Source organism: Chrysemys picta, chromosome 12 (assembly GCF_011386835.1).
Source record: "Chrysemys picta bellii isolate R12L10 chromosome 12, ASM1138683v2, whole genome shotgun sequence".
Classification (NCBI taxonomy): Eukaryota; Metazoa; Chordata; order Testudines; family Emydidae; genus Chrysemys; species Chrysemys picta.
This window is the reverse complement of record NC_088802.1, coordinates 32,951,895-32,979,146: the sequence shown is the minus strand read 5'-3', so window position 1 is coordinate 32,979,146 and position 27,252 is coordinate 32,951,895. Positions and strand designations below refer to the sequence as shown.

General features: G+C 45.3%; 1 protein-coding gene across 1 annotated transcript in view; it reads right to left on the bottom strand.

Annotated features, from left to right (window-relative positions):
- Window positions 1–372: 372 nt before the first annotated feature.
- Window positions 373–27,252, bottom strand: part of DNAH9 (dynein axonemal heavy chain 9) — a 405,383-nt gene continuing 378,503 nt past the window's right edge. The window contains exons 68-69 of the mRNA XM_065563307.1: window positions 9,290–9,679; window positions 373–1,521 (exon numbers count right to left, since the gene is read on the bottom strand). Of these exons, the coding sequence (XP_065419379.1) occupies window positions 1,294–1,521; window positions 9,290–9,679 (618 nt within the window). The 3' untranslated portion in view covers window positions 373–1,293. The remainder of the gene's footprint in view (window positions 1,522–9,289; window positions 9,680–27,252) is intronic.

Sequence of the window (27,252 nt, the reverse complement as noted above, 5' to 3'; positions counted from 1 at the left end):
GAGGAGCGCCTATCTTCCCCCAGTTCTTGACTCACTCTGGGGCTCTGGTTGCCTGGTGTGGGGCTACAGTGCGCACGTGCAGAGGCAGAACCATTTGCTGCAAAAATTAGGTGCTAAGCAAGTTTAGGTGCCTACAGGGTTCAGGGTAGCTGAGGCAGAGCTTCTGGGATTTGGGCTCCTAAAGTGGCAGTAAGGTGCCTAAGTCCCTTTTGTGAATCTAGAACCTGCAGTAGCGATCATGAGATATTTCTAAACTGCAACTACCTGCATACTTTCCCTGGTCTCTCATGTCATACACACGATTCATACTCCCTGCGCAGTGGGATAATGTTGATATTTCAGGCCAAAAGAAACAAAATGGGAGTTCTAGAGGCAAGTCCAAGAATAAAGATTTTATTAGGAAATGTTCACCCTTCTGAAATGGTTTGCTTTACTGCATCTCCCTCATTCATTAATAGCCTGGTGGCGTTCTCTCTCCTTCCAGTGTTCCTAGAGTCTAAAGAGATATCAGTGAGGAATCCTACATCATTTACAATCATTTATTCCCCTAACGAGTACTGTGCTCCCTGGCTTTCGGAATTTTTCTTCACACTTCACTGAAACATTGGGTTGGATTAAAAAAAAAAAACCCAGAGTCTAAAGAATTACAAAGCCCATCAAAGTCAATGGAAAGACTCCCTCGGACTTCGACTGGCTTTGGATCAGAACCTACACAGAGAAAAATATAGATTAGGTCAAATTTGAGCCTAACAGCCCTTTAATCCTCTGGATGTGATAGAGATGGGGCCATTCCTTCAGCTGGTTTAAATCCACGTAGCTCCATTGAATGAATGGCAATCCCCTGATTTATAGCAGTGTCCAGTCACATATATAAAAAATACCTAGCTCTTATGCAGCACTTTTCATCAGTAGATTCCAAAGCACTTTACAAAGGCGGTCAGTATTATATCCCCTTTTTACAGATGGGGAAACTGAGGCATGGAAGGATAAAGTGATTTGCCTATGGTCATTCAGTAACTGAGCTGGGAATAGAACCTAGGCCTTCTGAGGCCTACACTGATATTCTAGCCACTAGGCCACACTGCCTCTCCCATAGATGCATCTGCTACTTCATGCTACATCCTCTTAAGAATTCATTTGCCAAGCTTGCTAAATGCCCGCATTCAAAGAGTTAAGAAGACAAAGGTTTTTTTTTCCTCTACGCATATTATTTTAGAAATTGCTTGAATGTGAAATGGTTCAAAGCTCCCATTGAGACATTATCTGTTGGTGAACCTCGGTGTCAATCAGAACCTAAATTTGCAGAAGCAGTGCCACCCCAGCTAGGACCCACTTGGAAGGGTTTTCTTTAGTTTTCAGGTTAAAAGTCCACACATAGGTTGGCCCTCTCTGACGTGTTTTGTACACGGGACATGGGTACATGCTGCGAGTGTCCTGTTTGTCAGCAGGAATGGCCTTGATGAAAATAACGGGCATGGCTGGAGTTAGATCCTTCAGCCTGGCATCCATCATCATCCCTGTCTGCAGAGGAAAGAAGAAAAGGTTTTAAATGTTACTTTTGAAGAATGCCAAGACTTACCACCAACTGGGTCCCCAATATGCATGATCATTTACAGCCTCCCGCTCCTTCCACAGCCTGTTTCCTGCCATGTATTACTTCCTGTCTGTGCCCTTTTACAACTTCTGCTTCTTGTGTCCTGGCCCAATGAAGACTATATTATATCAAAGTAAAATATCAGACAGTTCTAACCCCTGGACATCTGACATCTCACCCTCCCTCACTCCTGCACCAATCACTTTCCCCAGATTAGATCCCTGCTCCACTTGGACTCCTGCGGACACACAGCACTGTTCTGTGCAGACGCCCCCTCCTGCCAGGCCCAGAGGGAAGAGATGATCCAATTTGCATGGCTGTACATTGAGCATCTCAAATACTAGGTTTGGTCTGACTAGAAAAGACCTCAGGAATGATGCCCAGTGTCAGTTTGAGATGTGACAGGCATGAATGTTTCAGTGCTAAGTAAACATGTGACTTCGGTCAGGTGAAAACATCTTCTGTTAGGTGTTAAAATATGCATGGAGGTGCCAAGATCATGTGTCCGGCCACTTTCATCAGCTGCCTCACTCTAATGTAGCTTTTTCAAAGGGAAAAGGTGCAGTTATATCCTGACTCTAGCTGTTCTTACATCACAGGGTCCCCAACCCCCCTCCTCTCCCCGGGATCAGGATTCTGACTCTAAGATTGGGGGACAAATCCTGAAGTCCCCATACAGTGGTTTTTCAATCTTTGACCTCGCTGGGCTCTTTGCTGGAGCAAAGACTAAGGCTGGGTCTACACTACCCGCCTGAATCGGCGGGTAGAAATCGACCTCTTGGGGATCGATTTATCGCGTCCCATCGGGACGCAACAATCGATCCCCAAATCGACGCTCTTACTCCACCAGCGGAGGTGGGAGTAAGCGCCGTCGACGGGAAGCCGCAGAGGTCGATTTTGCCGCCGTCCCTACAGTGGGGTAAGTCGGCTGCGATACGTCGAATTCAGCTACGCTATTTGCGTAGCTGAATTTGCGTATCTTAAATCGACCCCCCCCCGGAGTGTAGATGTAGCCTCAGAGTGGCTTCAGGATCAGGCTGTAAGGTTGTAACCAATGGGCTTTTATTGGCTATTGCTCTTGAAATGCACTACGAACGAATAATGGCAACACTCCAGTCACATCCTGGAGAACACAACCCCATCCTGCAGGGCTGTGTCCAGCAATGCCCCTGGCCTGGGAGAGTGAGGAAATCAGTCCTTCCCCCCATCACCTACACCCCTCTCCTCTGGCTTGATACACACCTGATCTCAGATACAGGATTTATGCACCAACATGAGCAAACTCCCCATGACAATGGGATCGACAGGGCTCTGATACACTAAACTAGAAAACACAGTGTGTCAAATTGCAGTGACTTTCACCCTGTGAAACCCACTGGGATTGCACTGGGTATTTTCAGGGCAAAATCCAGCCCTGTGTTAAACATGTCCTAATAAACTTGTATTTGACCAGTGTGAAATGATGGCGCCGCCCAGAAATGGGTACGGGAGGAAGCAGCTTATTTATTGGCTCTCAGCCAATGTCCATAGGGACCCACAGCTGAGCAGGCTGCTGCTGTTTGGTTTTTAATATAAACCCTGGCTGATTAGCTGTATTCAAAGCACAGCTCCCAAAGGGGCAGAGAACAGACCCAAGAAGGGAGCACCAAGGGCCCTGTGAGCTCGCTGTGCCCTTGGCGATGCGAAGGGGCTTCGGGAGGCTCATTCTGAACCCTGCATGGGGATTAGTTGAGTGGCCTCGTGGGCCCTGCCTGCTAGAAGAATCTGAGCTCCTACTACCAGGGATGCTAATGTGAAAAGTGGGGATACGCATGGGCCATTCTGACGGAGAATTGTCTGTAGTGAGTGAGTCTCCGGTGTCCTCTGCACAGCACAGCTCTTCATCAGCAGGTTGCCATGACCCAGCAGAGGAAGCCAGTATGTGGGGATTACGTCAAACTGGCTGGTTTGCTTCCCCCACTCTGGTCTCTCAGGCAACTACTGTCCCTTCTTCCAACTGTAAAATGATTTATCTATGAGTCCCCTTCTGGGAACAGCTTGTATAAACTGCCTAATGCAGGCCAGAGAGAGGGAAATACAAACAAATATGGAGTAGGAACTCGTACCTCACTGTGCTCCAGGGACTGCCTCTCCCTGAAGATTAGCTTCACAGATGATTTTATTTCAAATGTCCCCAAACCAGAGTTGTGTGGTGAGACTGAACCTATCTAGTGATTTATTCAGTCCTAGCAATAAGCAAAGTAAAGTAATCACTCTTGCACATACCTCGCTAGCTTAATTTAATTTTAACAATACCATTTGTTATAATAAGATAGTAATGATAATACAGGACTTATATAGGTCTTCATATTTTCAATGCTCTGTACAAACACTCACTAATCCTTGCATCTGCTCTCGAGGGTGCTACATGGCAAGTGCTGTCATTGTGTATTATTTTTACACATATCCTTTTAATTTTTTGTTACTGGATTCTGATCAGATAGGCTGTTTATTGATGGCAATAATGGAAATAGATTTTCATGAAATATTCCATCCGTTTCTAGGTTGACAAGGGTTTCAATCTCTCTGAGATATCTCAAAGGCACTTATCCTTGTTCTATCTCCAGGCTGGTTTTCATTTGCATTTTTATCTCCCTGATGATCAGAAATGAATTCTGCTTTGAAAACAACTGTCCCTAACTGCTAGCAAAGTGCGCTTGTTACATAGCAGCCCTGGATGTCCCCAGAGACCCAGTCTCTCAGATCCTGATGGCGAACTCTTCTCCAACAGCAGTTTGATCTGTTCTGCCTTCTCAAAAGTTAGTTGGAATGGTGGACAAATTATATTGCCACGTTACATGGGAATGGGAGCCCAAAGCAAGCTACAAACCAGGGGATATTAGCAATAGGATTAAATCTTTAGACCAGTGCATGAATCGCCTTTCTCCTGGCTGTATCTAGAGGTTCTACTAACACAGCACCATTTGCATGCCATCATGTTGGGGTATAATTGACTTGATATAATTTTCTTGGTTTCTTTACAGCCCCATCCACACTGTTTTGCTGCCTTTTAATTGGACTTGCCTCTAACCTCAGGTTATACAGGTTGTGTGTGTGAGGGGTGAGATGATATGCTGGGTGCATGGGTTGGTGAGACATGGGCAGGCAGAGGCCAGGGGAGAACCCCATTTCAAGTTGGGGCAGGTGAAAGTTATCAGCGCCTGTTGGTTTAGGGTTCTGCAGGAGATGTACGGGGGGAGAGACCTGTCCCTTGGCCAGGAGCAGTCCTAGCCATTTTGCCAGCCAGGATGGAAAACATTTTTGGTGACTCCCACTCCTCCCAAGTGGCTGAGCCAAAAAAAAAAAAAGAAAGAAAAAAGAAAAAGAAACAGAGGGGGGGAGAAAGTGACTGCTCTGCTCGCCTGCCCGAGAATCAGCTGTGCCCTTGTGCTCATGTGTCTGTTCGACAGGCGGAATCCAGCAGTGGGATGGATGCTTGATTTGTGCTACTCAAGTGGGCCATGTGGGAGAGTTTTGCCCTGGGTTGATTGTAGGGTTCAGAGATGGATAGAATGGGATTGCCAAGTTAACTCCACATCAGATTAACCACAAATAACAGTCCATGTACCAGCAGGTGTTGACAAGTATTCCCTCTGAATCCACCCTGAGATTTTTGGGGCTCTCAGCTGCAGTGACAGCACCCAGTGTGGGCGCTAGCATGGAGGCCATGGAAGTAGAGTAGCATTGCTGGTTGCTGGTATCTGGTGGACCAGGTATCTCATGATTAGCAGAGACACAAGCCTTCAGTTCGCGCGATTCAATGTGCAGGCAGCTGCCCATAGGAATATACCATCCCCGATTTACTGGGGAATGCGATTCCAGACCTTGCTTGTATTACGGGAGCCTGGATGAGAATGCTGCTGGCCCTGTTTGACTAGTGTTTGTCTGGCTAGGGCCTAGGTGCAGGCTCAAATAGGTCAGGAAGAGTTTGGCCAAGCTGTTTGCATCCGTCTTAGCCTTTGGGATGTGCCCCATTGTAAACATGTGCTCGTCAGGAACTATGGAGGTGCATGGGCCACCTCACCATCCCCATGACTCCTCTCCAAGCTGACTATTAGAAGCATCTAGGCTAAATGCAGGCTGTGACTGTTCCTCTTCAGGGTGGACCCCACCACAGGGAGCCTTTGTAACGCCCAAGCTGGTTTACTGCTGTGTGCTTTACACAAAACTACGACGGCGGCATCAGCTGGTGCAGAATGCAGCAGTCTGTTTGTGAAGGCAACAAGGGGCCATGAGCGTGGAACACCATTGCTCAGTGCACTCTTCAGTGGCCGCGTATTTGCTTCCAAGGACAATTCAGTGTGTCACGTATGCTCTGCAAAGCACCAAATGGAGTAATGCCCAGTTATCAGAAGGATCACCTCTCCCCCTCTGTCCCATCGTGGTATCATTATTACAGTCCCCTGGGCTGGGATCACTGTTGGCTCCTAGGATTAAGCTCTCTATGGCTAGTTGCAGGGCATGCAGTGAGCAGACCAAAACTCTTAAAGCAGCCTTCCAAACCATGCGTCTAATCAGCTTCATGGCACCATTAGCCAAATTCTCTGCAGAAACTCTACTGACTTCAGTGGAGCTACACCAGCAGGGAATTTTATCCCCCGTACAATCTGGTGGGTTTGGCTTAGTTTAAAGCTGGCTGTTATTTATAATGATTGATTTATAAATGGAAGGTGCCCAGGTGCGAATACAAATAGATACAGTAAAAATCTATAGAGGAGGTTTTTATCTTCTTCTTCTGGACATAAAATTGGAGGTATCATCTTAAACATGAAATAGCTTTTCTAAAAGCAGAGAAACTCCTCAAAATACTTACTCTAAATACCAGTTGTCATTCTTATCAGAGGATAAATTTGCAATGGATATATAGCCCAGATGGGCTGTGCATCTGTGCTACTAATTCTTCATCCATTAATTTATACTGGCCCCCACTAGGATGCAGGTAAATGAATAGCTCCGTCAGATGTGGGATTGATGGTTCACTGTGAACTATGAAATATTAAAATGTTCTTTTTATTTCTTAAAACATGGAAGTGCAATGCTCTGAGATTGTGAATGGTTCTATCAATGTTTGTGTTCAGAGCTTTTCAACTACAGAAAACAAAATAACTGGAATCATACATTTGTAAAAGATGAGCTCGTCTTTGGAACACGTCACTAGAACTGAACCAGAGTTACCTAGATGTGAGAATTAGCAGGAGCAGTTGGAACCACAGCATGATCCGTACTTGATTGCAGGGGCTGCACTAGCAAACTTCCCAGCTGTGATCCATCACTGCTGCAGCTCCAGCAGTGGTAGCAAAGATGCAGGCTGCAGCCCCGACAGGACTCAGGCATTTTGGGCACCATGTTATCTAACCCTGCAAAACTACCAGCAGCCATTTCACTAAGTTTTCAATAAGGCAGGATTAGAACATTCTTCCCAGCTGAGCTGTTCTACAAGCAAGGATCCATTATTCTGTTTTATCCCTCTTGGTTGATATCATTAGTTGAAAAAGTTAGTTCTTGCAGGCACTTGAAATCTAGTGGTGCTTACAATAGCATCAGGATCTCATGCCCTACAAAGGGGTCAGGCTTTTCTGTGGACCCACCTTGTTGGCAGTGGTTAGAACCCTGCACACAGCTGCTGAGAATATTCCACAGATTCATCGTGGCAGGTGTATCTTGTTAATTTCACCAGACAAGTAGGGAGGTGAGTAAGAATCTCTGGTCAGACAGAATGGGGGGCAGAGAAAGCGAGGATGCAGGAAACCCTAGGAACAGCCAGATTCAGGAAGTGCGTTGACGTTGGTATATTTTCAGTTACTGAGATTTCAGTTACCAGTAAGGCCAAACCCAGCAAGGAGGTAAGTCTGAGCTTATGCAGTGTGTGAAGTCTTTATCTGGAACAGGACAGGAAGTCCACCTGCTCACAGTTCATTTGTATTGCTGTTACTATCAGAGTTCCTGGGGTCTGTAGCATTCCAAACTCACTGCGCATCGCTACACACCCTGAGATGGAATGGAACCTGGAGTCTTATCTTTCCCTGTCCTCTTATAGTCACTTCAAGGAAGGAAGACTATAGATAAAAAGCCACCGCTCAGCTTCAGGGTGGGAGTTCTGAAATGTTCTAGTTCCAAGGATGGTGATCACATTTAGAGCCTTTCCTAATTTCCCATCCTCTGTGATAACCTATTTTAAAGAGAGAAAACTTAAAAGCTTAAAACTCTTCGGAATGCATTTGATTTGAATTGCAAGATCAGGATGAGATTCAGCATTTGAGACTTCAGCCTCTCTACACAGAATCCTAGTACCAAGCCCCGTCAGGGAGGTGGTCTTCAAGGTTGAGTCTATGAACCTTGACAAGAGCTGCTACTGAAAGAAAAACTTCCCCATGCCAGGGGGTGGAGGGGAGAACTCAGCATAGCTAAGTAAGTGACCCACTTTGATCAGAGCTCACTCACAGATCACTGGCAGCAGAAGTGTAACACAGGCTGCCTAGAGTAAGAGCTGCATGAATCACTGTCATTTAATTCCTGCATACAGCACAAATTGTGAGTTATGCTACCACAGACGTGGCAACCTCCAGGAGCAGTCTTGGTGGGGATTCGTCATTCACTCTGCAGACTGAAATCCCAGCGGCTGACAAACTGTCAATGGGAATGTCAGTGACAATTGTTCTTCAGGATTCTGGCTCCGATGCACTACACTTTAGGAGCAATGTGATTGGCTGTGTAGTCACCAAACAATGTCTGAGCGCTCCTGCGGGTAGGGAGTGTGCATACAGCCCTCCAGTCCTGCCTCCTACTGACTGATACCCACTCTGGTCAGGCCAGTCACTCCTCTGCACTGGGACCGCTTTCAGATCCCTCTACACAAAGACTCAATCCCTTGAAGCTCTTTGGTGAAGGGTATGCCTGAAGTTCTCATGGTAGAACTTGACCCCTCGTGTGGTAAATTGGTACAAGTTACTCCAAAAGTCCTGGAGCCCCTGGAGAGAGGAGACTGTAGCAAGCATATCAGCACCAGTACAGTAACAGTTTGCCTTGTAACACGTGTAGGTCACGTGTGCAGCAATACCATGGCCATGCAGAGACCCTGCAATATCCACATGTGCAGGGATGTCATGGTCATGAGGAGACTGTGGTCTCTATGCGCATGTCTACATGGCAGCTGAGAGGTGTAATTCCTGGCTAGCTCGAGCAGAGCTAATATGTAGATGTCTACCTGAGCTGGGCATCACCACCCACCCCCTTCAGGTAATGTGTAGACATTCCCTAGTTATGCAACAATAGTACGAGTGCCAAGAGAAATACTGGCCAACCGCATGTCTACACAGCAGCTGGGAGGCTGCTTCCCAGGGAGGCTGGACAGACACATGCTAGCTCTGCACGGCAATGCAGGCCAGTTGCCTGGTATGTAGCCAGGGTGGGGTGGGATGGGGTGGGATGGGTTTGTACTCGAGTGGCCAGCCTGTGTTGCTGTGGCCACACTGCTATTTTTAGTGCACTAGCTTGAGCAGACTTAACACGTGTCCATCTGCGCTGAGAAGCACCTCCTACCTGCTGTGTAGACACACCCTTAGATGAGAACATGGGCTTCAGTTGTAACCATAAACACCCCGAACAGTGTATAAGCTGCAATGACTCGTCTCCTCATCAAGCAATTGCTAAGATTACCTGCATATCCCAGCGTGCACCCTCCATGAATAAACCATGTACGTAGGCACCCTCACGAGGAGGGCTGCTCAAATCTTCGCGGTTCCTCTTCGTCACATCGCACTGCAGAGTCATTTTATCCAAAGGCCACTCATTCTTTCGGGCCATGGACTGCATGATGGCTGTCAGGAAAGACTGAGGGTTGAAGAATCCCGCTAGCCACACAACAGAGGGCAAGACAAAGTCTCCTGTCCACGTCTCAAGCTCCTTGATGCGGCTGAGCAGGTCAGCAAACCAGCCAGCCAGGCCAGCCATGGAAGGATAAGCCCTCCTAGTCCAAGACTCAGGCACGGTGTCCAGGAAGAGGGCATTCTGTAGGTTCTCCATATCGCTTGTCATTGTCAGCTCTCCCTGGTGCAGAAGAAGAAAGAAGAGGATAATAAGCAGATACACACTACTGAAATGCAGCCACCTCTTGAGTGAAATATGGCAGCTGTTTAACACTGAACACCAGCTACCTTTACACAAGAGGCTAAGCTGGGAAGTGTAAAAGAATGCTGCACCCCAGGGGTTCTCACATGTTTGCACACCATGGGATCTCTTCATTAATTCAAGATTGTCTTGTGGACACTTCCTACTGTACCCTCCCAATTTCTCACCCTTCCTGCAATATAAATAATGCTTGGTGGAAAAATACACAAAAGTAATATGTGTGCAGAATTGCTTTCAGCTAATGGCTATGTCCTCCATTTGCTCCCTGGGCTGTTTTTATTTCCTCTCCAAGGGTGAAGGTCTTTAAGGACCAGATTTTCAGAAGTGCTCTGCACTTCCAATCACTGCAGCTGGAGAGAGCTCCCAGGAGCTCCCATTGTTCTGTTTTGAAAATCCCGCCAGACATTTATTTGTCAGTACCAAATCACCCCTCATTCCCTGTAGCCTTCGCTATTCTGAATACCACAGGTTACTCTGTAGTGTGGGTCTGTCCTCTTATCTTCTTGTGCTGTCAAATTTAATTATTTTAAAACAAAGAAACACCCAACAAATTAAAATATGATGCAGCCATGCAGGACTCCTAGATTCTAACACCAGACGGGATCACTGTGAGCATCTAGTCTGGAACTTTGCCAAAATAATTCCTGTTTGAACTGGAGCAGAAATTTTAGAACTCTTGGTTTTAAAATGGCAGTGCGGAGGCTCCACCACAATTTTTTGTAAGTTGTTGCAATGGTTAATTACCCTCACTGTAAAAAACTGTATTTATTTCAAATCTGAATTTGTCTAGCTTCAACGTCAAGCCATTGGATTTTGTTATACCTTTGTCTGCTAGACTGAAGAGCCCATGATCAAATTCCCCGTGTAGGTACTTCTAGACTGTGATCAAGACACCCCTTAACTTTCTCTTTGTTAAGAAAAAAATTGAGCTCTTTGCCTCTATCACTACAAGGCAGGTTTTCTAATCCTTTAATCATTCTTGTGGCTATTCTCTGAACCCTCTCTAATTTAGCAATATCCTTCTTGAATTGCGACACCAGAACTGGACACAGTATTCCAGCAACGGTCACACCAGTGCCAACTATAGAGAGAAAATAACCTTCTTACTCCTACTCAAGATTCTCCTGTTTACACATCTAGGAATCGTATTAGCCCTTTTGGCCACAGAGTTGCACTGGAAGCTCTCCTTATTGACGATGACCCCCAACTCTTTTTCAGAGTCACTGATTCCCAGGAGACAGTCCTCCATCCTGTAAGTATGGCCAACATTATTTGTTCCTTGATGTATAGCTTTATGTACAGACATATTGAACTGAATATTATTTATTTGCATCCTGGTTACCAGGCGATCCAGATGCAGGATGGAGAGAGGCTTGGGATTTTATTTTATTCTTAGTTTAATTATTCGAAAAAAAAATTCTAAAAACCAAAGACGTTTTTTCTGGACTGGAACAAAACTAGCAGGAAAGGTCACTGCTTGGACAGACTGTGATGGCAAGAGCTCCATGGGATCATCTGGAAATATTCAGAAGCCACTAGTGGACTCTATATCAAAGTTAGAGAACCACGGTAACACAGCAAAATATACTTTGTCCTGCAAGTTCTTAGCAAGTATAGGGGACAGCCTTCTGATTCAGAAAGTTGAAGAAATAAGTAGGGAATCATCCATTTTGGATCTGTTTTTGACCAACAGGGATTAATTAGTTGCGAATGTGAAGGTGGTCGGGAACTTGGAAGGAAGTCATCATGATCTGATAGAATTCAAGATCCTAAGGAAAGGAGGACATGAGAATCGCAAAACAAGGACACTGGACATCAAAAAGGCAGATTTCAACGAACCCTGAGAAATAATAGGCAAGGTCCCATGGAGATGTTACCCCAGAATTTGACATTCCTGCGTGTTACCCCAGAACTTCACAGTACTGCAGTCAGTCGTCTTATGTGTTCAGCCACTGCTAGCAGAAAACCAATCATCACATAGCTAGGAATAATTTTTAGGCCAAACAGCTGCATGTTTGCAAATTTTCTAATCAGAATGGGAGGATAAGATTGGGATAGGGTGACCATATTTTCCCAAAGGGAAAACAGAACACTGCATGGATCCAGCCCAAGGCCTCACTCCCCACCACCACCTCCTCTGGCACACAGGACCAGCCTGTGGGCCCCCTTCTCTCCTGGCATGCAGACCGGCCTGAGACCCACCTTCCCGTGCCCTGAGCCGGCCATAAGCTCCCCTGCTGCCCACCAGTGCGGGGCCAACCCGAGGTCCCCCTCTTCCCTCAGTGTGCGAGGCTGGCTGAGGCTCCCCTCTTCCCTCAGTGTGGAGGACCAGCCCAAGGTCCCCCTTCCCCACCAGCACGCAGGGCTGGCCAAAGGCTCCCCTGCCACCCACCCATGTGGGCCTGGTCCTCTCTCCCCCACCCCCCTCACATTCACATGCAGGGCCGGCTCAAGGTCCCCCTCTCCTCATCATGTGTGGGTCCAGCCCTGGTCCGAGCTCCCGCTACTGCCTGCCTGTGGCTGGCCTGGCCCGAGCCGCACTTCCAAGCCCTCTCTCCCGTGAGGGGCTGGTGTTGCTGCTCGCTCCCCCTGAATGATTTTCTGCACCCTGCTAGAGGTTGCACCCCACTTTTTTGGCAAAACTGTCCATTTGTCCAGTTTGCTCTTGCCAACTGATGATCAGGTGGCAAGAGCGAACAGGACAAATGCCCAGTTTTGCCAAAAAGGTCAGGACGGCCAGGACTGGGCTTAAAAAAGGGACTGTCCCACCCAAAACAGGATGTATAGTCACCCTAGACAGGGAGAAGATGGAAAAAGGAGGAGCTGGGGAACTATGGGGTACGCATGCCCCGAGGGGTACGCAAGCTCTCATCGGGGATATGTGAGAAAAATCCTATAATGACGAACAACACATTTGATTTAATAAGACTTGGCAATCTAATCATAGATATATTATGACCCTATCTCAGATTGGGGTATGCGGTAGACTACATTATTTGGAAAGGGGTACGCAGTCTAAAAAGTTTAAAAACCACTGTATTAGAGCAATGTATGAAACATGCAATATGCAAATACCGGGAGGATGAAGAGGTAATCACTAGCAGCCAGCATAGATTTACTAAGAACAAATCATGCCAAACCAGTTATTTCCTTCTTTGATAGGGTAACTGGTTTGGTGGATAGGGGGAAAGTGGTGGACATAATATACCTGGACTTTAGCAAGGCTTTTGACACATTCCCACATAACATTCTTAGAAGTAAGCTGGAGAAATGATCGTCAGAACTACCGTTAAGTGGATACATAATTTGTTGAACAACCACAAAGAGTAATTGTTAATGGAATGATGTCAGATTGGAAAGAGGTCTCAAGTGAGGTTTCACAGGGATTTGCTCTGAGTCTGGTGTTATTTAACATCTTTATTAATGACCTGGATGTAGGAATAGAGAGCATATTGATCAAATTTGCAGATGACACAAAGTTGGGTGGAGGGGCTGCAAACACTATGGAGGATATATCTAAAATGCAAATGGATCTTGATAAATTGGAGAACTGGGCTATAGACAACAAAATGAAATTCAACAAAGACAAATGTAAGGTGCTACACTTATGGAAGAAAAACCAAATGCACAAATACAGAATGGGGGATAACTGGCTTGGCAGCAGCACTGCTGAGAAGGATCTGGGAGTTGTGGTGGATCACAACCTCAACATGAGTCAACAGTACAATGCTGTTGCAAAAAAAGCAAATGCAATTTTGGGTTGCATTAACAGAGGCATAGCATGCAAGTCACAGGAGGTGATAGTATTGTTCTACTCGGTGCTGGTTAGGCCTTAGCTGGAGTACTGTGTCCAATTTTGGTCACCAATGTATAGAAAGTATGTAGAGAAACTGGAAAGGATCCAGAAGTGAACGACAAAGATGATCAAAGGGATGGAATGCAAGCTATATCAGCAAATACTTGACATGCTGTGATAAAAAAGACGGAGGAAAACTGTTCTCTCTTGCCACAAAGGGCAGGACAAGAGGCAACGGGTTCAAACTACAACATAGCAGATTTAGATGAAATCTTGGGGAAAACTTCCTAACTGTAAGAACAGTAGGACAATGGAACAGACCAGCCTAGGGAAGTCATGGAATCTCCCTCACTGGAAGTTTTCAAAAGGAGGCGTGACAGCCATCTGTCTTGGATGGTCTAGACCCAACCAATACTGCATCTTGGTAGAGGGTTAGACTAGATGACCCTTGTGGTCTCTTGTAACCCTATGAGTCTATGCTGTATCCATCTGAAAGTGCACTTAAAGCCAAGGGAGACATTCCAAGGCCATATTGGTATTGAAGCCAGATTAATTTCAAAGACAAATACTTGCCAATATAGGTGAAGTTTCCACTTGTTCATGATACTCATAGACTCATAGACTTTAAGGTCAGGGACCATTATGATCATCTAGTCTGACCTCCTGCACAACGCAGGCCACAGAATCTCACCCACCCACTCCTGTAACAAATCCCTAATCTATGCCTGAGTTATTGAAGTCCTCAAATACTGGTTTAAAGACCTCAAGGTGCAGAGAATCCTCCAACAAGTGACCCGTGCCCCACGCTGCAGAGGAAGGCGAAAAACCTCCAGGGCCTCTGCCAATCTGGCCTGGAGGAAAATTCCTTCCCGACCCCAAATATGGCGATCAGTTAAACCCTGAGCATGTGGGCAAGACTCACCAGCCAGCACCCAGGAAAGAATTCTCTGTAGTAACTCAGATCCCACCCCATCTAACATCCCATCACAGACCATTGGGCATATTTACCTGCTAATAATCAAAGATAAATTAATTGCCAAAATTAGGCTATCCCATCATACCTTCCCCCCCATAAACTTATCAAGCTTAGTCTTGAAGCCAGATATGTCTTTTGCCCCCACTACTCCCCTTGGAAGGCTGTTCCAGAACTTCACTCCTCTAATGGTTAGAAACCTTTGTCTAATTTCAAGTCTAAACTTCCTAATGTCCAGTTTATATCCATTTGTTCTTGTGTCCACATTGGTACTAAGCTTGAATAATTCCTCTCCCTCCCTGATATTTATCCCTCTGATATATTTATAGAGAGCAATCATATCTCCCCTCAGCCTTCTTTTGGTTAGGCTAAACAAGCCAAGCTCTTTGAGTCTCCTTTCATAAGACAGGTTTTCCATTCTTCGGATCATCCTAGTAGCCCTTCTCTGTACCTGTTCCAGTTTGAATTCATCCTTCTTAAATATGGGAGACCAGAACTGCACACAGTATTCTAGATAAGGTCTCACCAGTGCCTTGTATAATGGTACTAACACCTCCTTATCTTTACTGGAAATACCTCGCCTGATGCATCCCAAGACTGCATTAGCTTTTTTAACGGCCATATAACATTGGCGGCTCATAGTCATCCTGTGATCAACCAATACTCCAAGGTCCTTCTCCTCCTCTGTTACTTCCAACTGATGTATCCTCAATTTATAACCAAAATTCTTGTTATTAATCCCTAAATGCATGACCTTGCACTTTTCACTATTAAATTTCATCCTATTACTATTACTCCAGTTTACAAGGTCATCCAGAACTTCCTGTATGATATCCTGGTCCTTCTCTGTATTAGCAATACCTCCCAGCTTTGTGTCATCCGCAAACTTTATTAGCACATTCCCACTTTTTGTGCCAATGTCAGTAATAAAAAGATTAAATAAGATTGGTCCCAAAACCGATCCCTGAGGAACTCCACTAGTAACCTCCTTCCAGCCTGACAGTTCACCTTTCAGTATGACCCGTTTTAGTCTCCCCTTTAACCAGTTCCTTATCCACCTTTTAATTTTCATATTGATCCGCATCGTTTCCAATTTAGCTAATAATTCCCCATGTGGAACCGTATCAAATGCCTTACTGAAATCGAGGTAAATTAGATCCACTGCTAGTAATTTTATTCCTAGCACACCCCTGCTGAAGCAATGGGGATGCTATGGTAGGGCAGGGCCTATAGTTAAGGTTGTCTACCATTTTCTGTTATAAGTCCTTATTTTTAGTTGCTTATCATTTTGTCAGACTGTAACTAACTCACATTGTCTCCTTGCTGAATATTTTTGGAAAGATTCACAGAACACAGATGAGCCATTGCCAAGAATGAGATTAGTGGAAAATGGATCCTTCCATTACCATAAAAAAATCCAACTCTTTCTTCAGAATCTCCAGAGTCAGTCCTTGGGTCAAAGAGGCGCCTTTTGCTGTTCCCATGAAAATCCACCCAAATCTGTCCAAGTTATAAGCCTCTGAAAATTGCCATTTGCACATGCTCAGTAGAGCTTGGTAGAGTTTGGCAGCTAAAACTCTCTGAAGATCCCACTGCACTGAGCATGCTCCGTTCCCCATAGAGCGCCTATATGAAAACTGCACTGATTATGCTTTCAGGCCCCACTCAGGCTTCTAGATGGTAGGCACAGAGCTAGAGCTCCAAACAGAACACAGGCAAAGCAGCAGCAGTAGTGGTTCCCCTGTGTCCTTCTGGCAAAGGGGAAGTTATGCTGGGCTAGAAGCCAGGAGGGCTTCCACTGAGAGGTGTTCATAATGTTGTGCATTTCATAGCCTTTACTATTCCTCAAAGTCTCACGCTACACCTCTGGAGGCAAACAAATATAATTCTGCCCATTTCACAGAAAGGTGGCTCAGAGCTTGCATGAGGTTGTCTCTGGCAGATCTGGGAGTAGAATGCTTTCACTAATGTGGCAGATCCAAGTCTCATCCACTTACCCACCCTGCCTTTCAGAATGAATGTGCCAAATCAATATGTAGGCAGCTGCACTGTCTGTGACCACTAACGACCACTGTCCTTCAGGGTCAGAGATAGAGCTCTTTGCAGCAAACATTGTGAAACCTACCAGCAAAGCATGTGTTTCATCCACTCTAGTGGCTGGCTCTCTCAATTGCTAACAGCCTACTTCTGCACCCATTTCCTCTTTAATGATCAAGGTCTCTGTTGTGGATCTAAAACGTATGGTTCAAACTCTGCTGATGACCCAGGGTGGGCAGGGGGTCAGTATGATTCTATATGCTGGAGTTTTTGTTTTTTTAGGGATTTAAAAAATAATTTGAAATTATGTAAAAAAAAAACCTGAGTCGAAAGAAATTGAAAGTCCAGCACACACAAAATTGAAAATAAAAGTTGTCCATGCAACTACCTTGTATGTATGCATGGTGCTATATTTTGCATGATCCCATACTTTTTATCCTACAAAACCCATTGTCTATTCAGGGTGCAAAATGGGCAGTGAACAAAGTTGAGAATTGTAAGAAGAGAAAGGATCTTCCCTTGTGTTCAAGGTGCCCAGAATAGCTGGGATCTATTCTTGACTGTGCCACAGGCTTCTTGTGTGATGTTGGACAGACTGTATCCTAATCCATGTGCAGAAGGAGGCTGGATTAAGGCCTGGGGAACTTAATTCTGGCATTTCCCAACTTCTGAGAACTTGACCTTGCAGCTTTAACATTCTTTTAATGTATGTTTTGTCTGCAATATTTATAAACACCAGCTATAACATATGTTGTTTGGTTTCAGAGTAGCAGCTGTGTTAGTCTGTATCCGCAAAAAGAACAGGAGTACTTGTGGCACCTTAGAGACTAACAAATTTATTAGAGCATAAGCTTTCGTGGACTACAGCCCACTTCTTCGGATGCATATATATATATGCATATATATATATATGCATATATATATATATATGTCTCTAAGGTGCCACAAGTACTCCTGTTCTTTATATGTTGTTTGGCAATTCCTAAGAGCACAGTGCTGCGAAGAGCTGTACCTTTACATCTCCCAGTGATTCAAATGGGAGATGAGAGCACTGAGCACCTCTGTCCTAGGAGGCACTTGCTACATTGCAGTCCTGGCCTCTACCTCTAGAACTGTTATGCATCATTCTGGGGATTCCCTTACAAAAATTCCTTCCCTTGGAAATGCTGATAATCTCAGAATGATGGACTAGTATGAGGGTTATCAGGCTCTGCTTTTGCAGTCACACCAGTGCTAAAAGAAAGGCCTAAGTATTGTCTAGACCAGTGGTTCTCAAACTGTGGGTCGGGACCCCTAAGTGGCTCATGACCCCATTTTACTGGGGTCACCAGGGCTGCCTTAGACCTGCAGGGGCTAGAGGCCAAAGCCCAAGACCCACTGCCCGGAGTCGAAGCCCAAGCCCGTGGGATTCAGCTCTGGGTGGCGGGGCTCAGGTTACAGGCCCCCTAGCTGGGCTGAAGCTTTGACCCCTTCACTGCCCGGGGCGGTGGAGCTTGGGCTTTGCCCCACCATGCACCTGGGGCAGTGGGACTCGGGTGGGCTCAGGCTTCTGTCCTCCCTCCTAGGGTCATGTAGTAATTTTTCTTGTCAGAAGGGGGTTGCGGTGCAATGAAATTTGAGAATCCCTAGTTTACACTGCAACAAAAGATCTGCGACTGGCCTGGATCAACTGACGTGGGCTGCGGGGCTAATCAACTGCAGAACCCGAGGTCTGAGACTCTGCAATGGGGGAAGGTCTCAGGGTCCAGACTCCAGCCCGTGCCGGAACAGCTACTCGGCAATTTTACAGCCCCGCAGCCCAAATCAGTTGGCCCAGGCTGTGCTGCGGGTCTTTTATCACAGTGTAGCTATACCCTAAGGGTCTGATCCTGCAAACTCTCCTGTAGGTGTGTAGTGCCCACATTCCTCAGATTTCAGCTGCATAAATATGGCACATCATGTGATTAAAGGTTTGCAGGAATGGGACCTGCAAAGGCGACTGGCCTTAAAGCTAAAGGCAACAGGCCAAGTCAAATTAAGGTATTAGAGGAGTCAGGGGCTATTTTCAATTAGTCCAAAATCAACAGGAACAATGTTTTTGCCTTTCAAAGCATATGTGGGCTTTCTTAGTTCCACAGGCACTAAGTGCCAGCGAATGGCTCTGTAATGACAAGCTAACTTGGTCTGTGTAAGTAACTGTCAATAATTCATCTAGTTAGTTCTGTCCAGTGAGTGTATGTTCTCCTGGCCTCCAGAAATGACTACCGTATTTTCCGGCGTATAAGACGACTGGGCGTATAAGACGACCCCCAACTTTTCCAGTTAAAATATAGAGTTTGGGATATACTCGCCGTATAAGACTACCCCTCTTCCAACGCACACCAAAAAAAAATTAAAAAAACATCAGATTTGATTTCAATATGGTAATTTTAATTCAAATGCTTATGACATGCAGGTACTTAGCAGGAAAACTGTCACTTATAAACATAAGGCTGTTTGTCATCAAACATGTAAACATAAAACAGTGCAAGTGGATTAAACTTTTCCTAATTCACTCTCAAGCTGAAAGGAAGGATAAGACAATAAACCCATGGGAGCTGCCATGCTGTTTGTTTTCTAAGCTGTCAACCAAACTGGAACTGATGATGATAGGAGGAAGATAACAAACAAGAGAGAGAGAGCAAGTGCCGGGCAAGTCCCTGGCGAGTTAGCAACGCCCATCATAACTGCAAGCTACGGTATTTTTACAGGTTTTGCTGGCGTGACAGTTTCCCTTTAAAAGCCTTCAAAATCCTCCTGTTCGTCATCTGATATCATAAGTACCTCAATGACATCTTGTGATACATTTGTAAGGCAGTCATCATATGGATAGAATTCCGTATCAGATGGTGTGGTCTCAGCTTCGGCTTCCTCTTCATCTTGCCACAAGTAGTCGTCCTCCATACCATCTAATGAATTTGATATGCCACACTTCTTGAAAGACTTGATTACTGTTTCTGCATCAATATCATTCCAGGCTTTTATGACAAACTTGCACAAAACATCCAACTGTGGAGCACGCATGTTTCCTCCTTTTGTGAATGACTTTTCGCCGCTAACCATCCATTCATTCCACTGTTCTTGAATGCGATCTTTAAATGGCTTGTTTAGGCACACATCCAGTGGCTGTACCAACGATGTCAATCCTGCAGGAATAACTGCCGCATCTGTGTTTAGTCTTGCAAGCATTTGCTTGGTGCTGGGAGTTAAATGAGCCCTGAACATATCCCACACCAGTAGACTACATTTTTGAATAAGTCCACCTGGTCGCCTGCTCTATACATTATCAAGCCATAGCTTTACCCCTTCTTCATCCATCCAGCCTTTTTCATTCACATGTACAAAACAACCAACAGGGAACTTGAATTTCGGCATTGTTTTTCTTTTAAAAATAATCATTGGTCTCAGTTTGGCGCCATCAGCTGTGCATCCTAGTACCACTGTAAAACTGGACTTCTCATGTCCTGTTGTTTTAATTAAAATTGTTTTTTCACCTTTTTGATGGACAGTTTTATTTCCAACCATATCAAAATTCATTGGAGTTTCATCCATATTTTCAATACTACTTAACGCATAGCCATGTTTAGTGCCCTGTTGTATTACGTATCGATGGAAACTATTTACTTTGCTATCAAGATCTGCAGGTAATTTTGGGGCAATTTTCATCTTTTGCCTCAGTACCATATTATGCCTTCCCATGAATCTAGTACACCAGGATACAGTGGCCTTAAATCTGTTGCTGTGATCTGGGTTAGATTTGACCCACTGAAGTGCAAACAAATGTATTTTATTTCGTGTCACTACATAACCGTTTTGGCGATGCTCATTCACCATGTCTGCTACATGTTTTTCAAGTTCTGGCCAATGTGGAGTGCCTCTTCTTAATGCACACTTACCCCTTGGCATACTCTTTAATGCTTTTTCATTTGCTTTCCAGTCCCGAACCATCTTTTCTGTTACTCCATATTGTCTTGCAGCAGCGCAGTTATTATGTTCCATGGCAAAGTTTACAACTTTAAGTTTGAAACTGGCTTCATATTTCTTTCTTCTTGCTGGTGGAGCCATGATGGGGTTTTGACTGTTGGACATTTGTATACTGTACTGTATGTACTGGTGCTATACTGTATGAACAGGTACAGATACTGGTGCTGTACTGTATGTGGTACCCAGTATACAACAACCAGCCAATCACGGCAAGCGATGTACCTTACCGGCGATTGGCTGGTTGTTGTATACAAAGCCTGCTTGGATTGGTCAGCTCTCCCTGCCTGCCCAGCCCTCCCTGTCTCCAAGACTATCAGAGCGGTAGCGCAAACACGCCTCTTTCACCCGTCTGGCCCGCCCTTGTATCCTATTACCTCCTTCTCTGCCTCTCAGATCTCGCACATGCGCGCCTGTGCCGCTTCACTGCAGTCCTCAGGAGCGAGATCTGAGAGGCAGAGAAGGAGGTACGGTAATAGGATACAAGGGCGGGCCAGACGGGTGAAAGAGGCGTGTTTTTCTGGGCACAGCGCCGCTCTCTCTCTTTTTTCCATACCCCGGGCGTCCCGGACGCCTGCAGCTTGCTCCGCCCTTCACTTACACCTTCCCGGTGAGGCGCCCCCTCACCTCGTCATCGGGCGGGGATGCGGCCGCGGCCGTTTTTGAGCTCCCCCCACCATATGCGGCGACCGCAGATTCTCCAGTCCGGCTCGGAAGTTTCAGCACCCGCCCTATAAGACGACACCCGGCGTATAAGACGACCCCCGACTTTTGAGAAGATTTTCCTGGGTTAAAAAGTAGTCTTATACGCCAGAAAATACAGTAGTTATCCAGTAAGAAATCTTAGAAGTGCCTGATAATTTCAAATATAAGGCCCAAGCACAAATGACAAATCTCTCTTCCTTTGGTATTTGTCATGTAATTACAGAGGAGTAATAGGGCTATGTGTGCTCTGTGAAATAAAGAGCAATTGTGTATTTCCCTTTACATATTTCAGCTGTTTTCACTTGCCAGTAGCTTGTGTTATTGCAATGTGCTGACCCACAATTTAAAAATTCAAAATAGAAAAACAGGGCCAAGGTCAGGGGGACTGATAATGGGGCTCACCAATGTGAACCTTTATGTCAAAAAATTGGATCTGATCCAGATGAGTGGCAGCTAAAAGGCTTTACTATCTAATGGCTGTTTGGTGGAATAGTGTGCCTCTCACCAGTGATACTGGGGGCAGCCATCTCAGCAGAGGCCAAGGACTGAATGGACCACTTCCCTCACCTCTTCAGGTAGATCCTTCAACTCTGGGTTAAAGCCATTGGCAAAACAGTGTAGGCAATGAAGTCTGGGAGAGAGAGTAGTCTAGTGGTTACAGCAGGACATTAGGAATCAGGAGACCTTGGATAAAATTTTCCAAAACATGTAAGTCACTTAAAAGTCTAAGGGCTAGATTCCCAAAAGGAGGTAGGCACCTAAGTCCAACTACAGCCGTTAGGTACAGCACCACTGAAGTCAGCAGGAGTTTTGCAATTGATTTTAATGGGACCAGGATTAGGTCCCAGCAATATGGCAGGAAGGGAGAAAATCAGTAAGGAGTTCACCTGCCTTCACAGTCAGTCATTACTCTGGGTGCAACACTATGCAGGAGCATCAGTCACATGGAAGCTATTCTGAACTAAGGCTTTTAAACATAAAGCACCAGTTCTTGTTGACGGTTACCATCCTAACTGGATGGCTCCTATTTCTGGACCAGACAATGGCTTTGTAGTTAGATGCACACAATGAACTATTCAAAGATTCAAATTAGTCTTGAAATAGCCAACTCACCCTCTGTTAGCAGATATTTAGTGAGCAGCAAAGAGGCATACTTTCTCCCCACAATATTTATTCTACTACAAAGCTACGGTCTCTGCTAAGTAAGCTTCCTTTCTCCTCTGAGTCCTGTCAGTATAGATCCCCAGTTGTGGGAGGTCAACAAGCATTAACAACTTGCCCAGGAGGGGGTTTGGGGAGTAACAATTACACAAAGTTTTCATTCCTAAATTGGGCATGAGTCTGAAAGGAACTCCAGATAGTAGCCTTATATATCCTAATTGAGACATTCCAATCCTCAGACATGCAGCAGAGGCTGCTTTGAACCAGAGAGAATGAGAAGATAAAATGCAAGAGGCATGAGTTGATGATGAACATGCCCACCCAAAACCAGACAACTTCCTGGGATGGGGCAGAGGGAAAGCTCCCCCTATTGGCTGATGTTGCCCAATATTATGGTACTGTCTCTGGTGCTACACTGCTTTCCTCCTGATTTGCGTGAGAGGTTCTGCCAGCTGAATTGTTGACTCAGCTCTAATTTACATGCAGGTTGTTCTGAATTTCCAAAGATCCTGAATTGTGAGATGGCCTGAGTGAGCTCCCCATGCTGCCTGGTGTATCTGTCACAATCACACCTGAGGGTAGAGGAGAGCTGAAGGATACATCTCTGCAGATGTTCTTAAGCACTGTCCACTGCTATCAAGTGTCCTGGATATTTTCGGGCATGGTCACAAGGGACTGAATAGGTGGGATTTAGTGCAGGAGGTCAGACGGGATGATCTGGTGGTCCCTTCTGACTGTAAGCTTTATCATCATTGTCGTGTTGAGGCTGATATAGTGACCTTATCAAGCTCCAATACATCTCATTCTGAGTCTGACACACAGCATTTACACAGAAGCAGGAAAAAACAAAACTTAGCAAGTCTCATGAAAAATCACATGGTTGATTTATTGACTGTGAGTTCTCACAGAGTCCACTGATCTCTGTACCTCCAGAAACCTGTCGTCTGGTGAGTGAAGTCTGACTCACAGTGTGAGTCAGAGAAATGGCAGTCTCCTCGCTGGAGCAGCTACCGACTAGAAGAGGGGACAGACACGATTCCTGGTGGAGACTGTGGTCAACGTTTCCAAATGTGAATGTCTAGTGTTAGGCACCTAAGCCCATATTTAGGCATCTAAATAAGTGATCTGATTTGCCGAGTTGCTGGGGACCTGCAGTTCCCATTTTCCATGCTGGGCAGTCAAGTGATATAACATGAAGGATCAGACTGGGTCTCTGTTAACTTATCACGCCTCTTTGTGTCTCTGAGATCATTCCTCACAGTCAGGATTATGACTTGGCTGCAGATGGTGATGTCATGTCTAGACTGCTGGGCCAACCTGCACTGGGCAGTCTGAGCAGAGTGTACAGTCCTTTCAACACACTGTCTGGAGGCTTCTCTGCCATGGAGTCTTTCTATACATCTCTGAATCTCACTCAAAGGGTTGCATTACATCCCTGCTGTAGTTTGTGGTAGTGTTTTGGGGGGACGTGCATGTTCTGTTACTGCCTAAACTCTGTTCAAAGCCTTTGTGCTTTAGTTCAGGGCCATTCTTCTCATTGTTTTCCCTGGCCAATATGTAGTAGCTTGCGTTTCTCCACATTAAATCTAATTGCTACACATTGTCCCAGTTACAATATCCTCTTGTTTGCTACTCAGAGATTGAAACATTAAATCACTTCTGTTTACCTGTCTCAAGAAACGGAATTTCCAATTCAACTGCCAAACACTGGTAAATAAAGTAAATCTGTTTAAAATAATTGGCAGCATAAATATCAGCCTATTTTAAAGTGGATTGTGTATATTGCAGAACTACAAAGCACACACAACATTTTTATCTCTTTAGTCAACAGAACAAACACCAATTTTTCAGCAGTAGACAGATGTCACTTAAATGTTTGAATTTCAGTTTTTAGCACCTTCTATTTGCAGGAAATGCATATGAAAAACGTGCTTTGTATTCACCACTTTGCTATTTTAAAAATAAGACACAAACTGATTCAAACGGATCAGTTTTTCCACGCCATACTGATCCCACACTTTCACTTTCATGTGATTTTTCTAAATGGTTGGACAGCTGAATTATCTGCGGCATATTAATCAGTCCACAAAATTATGATAATAAAAAAATATTTCTTAGCACTTTCCTCCACAGATTTCAAAGATCTGCACAAAAGTGGTCAAGCATCATTATCCCCATTTCACAGATGGCGAAACCAAGGGGGGGGGGGTGTCTAAATAGACCAACATACCAGAGGCCAGCTGGAAGAGGTTACATCAACCATGTTTTTCAGAGTGTACTTATAGTAAGGTTCTTTTAACCCAGGAAGCAGAGTGTTACTATGTAAGCAGGAAATGATGCCAAAGAATTAAATGGCAATTTCCCCCCTCCCCCCCAATGTTAAATATCTAGTACAGCAGGGTGGAAACCAGTTTAAGAAATACGCTATTTGACTGGTCACTTTCTCTTCTTTGAGAAGGTGCATGTCTGCTGACTCTTTATTTGCAGGCCGAGTTCTCACTGTTGATTTGACTAGCGAAGCTACAGCTTTGCCTCTGAGCAAGCTTGGTAAGAAAGGGGCCACTCCTCCACCTTCCCATCCAAATGAGCTGTTATAAACTCCAAGAATACGTCAGTTATCATAAATATCTGCGGAAGGGACCTTGCTGTAGGCAACAGAGTATAATTATCAGGCTGTACATGTGTTTCTCAGGAGACTTCCCTTCTGACATGTCCTATCCATAAGAGCCAAGGGGAAGAACAGCATCTCCATCACCATATTACCCTCACAAAGTGACCGATGGGTGGGTTCTATTAGCCCCTCTTTGGAGAAGAGGAACAGACGGGCTTTCTCTGTTCTTTGAGTGACGGCACGTTTGCCGATCCTCTACTTGTAGGAAGCCGTCAGTAGTGAGAGGAGTAAAGGCAGGGCTGATGAGGATATGGAATTTAGGAGCTATCCAGACTATGCAGACAAACAGGCTAATGGTGCTACCTGTGAATTGAAGACCCCTCTGCCAAAGGCTCTATCAGCAGACCTGGAAGTTGAGATTATAATGGTTACAAAAAGTATGCATGCTGGACCAGGCAGCTGCCTCATTGCTCATCTGCCAGTCCTTTCCACCCATGATGCTGTGGTTATTCAGGACAAGTAACCTCCAGTTCCTTCAAGCACGGAATTCCTTTGGCTGTGCATGCCTCGCTGACATAGCTATAGATCCAAGTAGAGCTGCTATTCTGGTGGGTTTCCTGGCCCCACACCTCACATGATAGTTGCTAAACAGGACATTTGGGAGTCCCGCCTGATGTCTAATGGGCCATAGAAATGTCTTGACCAGGCTCAGGGGAGTGTCCATAGCTACCACTATGCGGTCTGCTTTGCTTTGGAAATATCTGAGTTGTGATACGGAGACAAAGCATGAGGATTATTACTGCAGCACTCTGGCCATTGCAAGCAGGCTGAGGAGTGGCTTAGTGACCCCGCTCCAGGGCATAGCTTCTTTGCTTCTGCAGTTGACAACCTGTCCAATGAAACAGCAGCATCACTTCCCTGTGGAACCTGGCTCCTGCCTCCCCCACACCCAGGGGAAGGGTGCTGCTCCAATCCATTCTTCCTTTGCTCTCAAATTCTCTGTCAGTAGGTCTGTAAAGCTTTGCAGTTGTGGGAAAGTAAGCGGTGCCTATGGTCTGTATAGACAGGAGTGGGATCCATCAGTTCTTTGGCCTCTTGTTCCCTTACAATACCAGCTGTCCTGACAGCCTCTTATGGGATGGCAGTAGACATACAACAAAGGAATGTTAACTCCGTACATTTGCATGTATCACAAGACACCAGACAACGCACTGTTTTGGTGACCTGTAGCGTCCCACTGTCGGCAGTGCACTGAACTACACACAGGAGCTAGTGCCTGCCAGTCCAGCAGTCTTAACTCATTGTCACTAATATTACTGAATCAAAGAATCCCACCTGTTTATGGCCCATCATCCATGCAGTCCGCTCACAGTTTTGCATAAAATACCTTCCAAAACAATAGCTCCTAGAAACATGGGCTTTGCCATCCTGAATCAAACAGTGCTCTGTCTCTGCAGCTTCACAGGAAGGTACAAGAAACCCTGCAGGAGGCAGTTATGGGATAAGCTGTCCATAGGGGCAGTTTATTCCTGTCCCCCTTCATTTAGAGAGTCACTCATGCCCTGATGCAGAAGGTGTCATGTCCCTTCCAAAACTCTTGGCTTTTGAAATCCATGCCATTGTTACTATTATTGTTATGTAAGAAAGATGTGGACAAATTGGAGAGAGTCCGGGGGACAGCAACTAAAATCATAAAAGGTTTAGAAAACATTGGCATGTTTAGTCTTGAGAAATGACCACTGAAGAGGGGGACCTGGTTAGTGTCTTCAAATAAGTTAAGGGCTGCTATAAAGAGGACATTGATCAATTTTCTCCATCTCCACTGAGGGTAGGACAAGAAATAATGGGTTTAATCTGTAGCAAGGGAAATTTAGGTTAGATATTAGGGGAAACTTTCTTACTATAAGGATAGTTAAGTACTGGGATAGATTACCAAGGGAGGTTGTGGAATCTCCATCTTTGGAGACCTTTAAGAAAAGGTTGGACAAATACTTGCCAGGAATGGTCTAGGTGTACTTGGTTCTGCTTCAACGTGGGGGTATGGACTAGATGACCTGATGGGGTGCTTTCTAGCCTTACACTGTTATGATTCCAAATATGGATATTTTTGTATCCTTATAAGTGACTGACCCTTTTTTGAATCCTGCTAAGTTCTTGTCTTCAGTGATACCTTGTTGCAATGAGTTCCACAGGCTATTCAGGCACTGTGT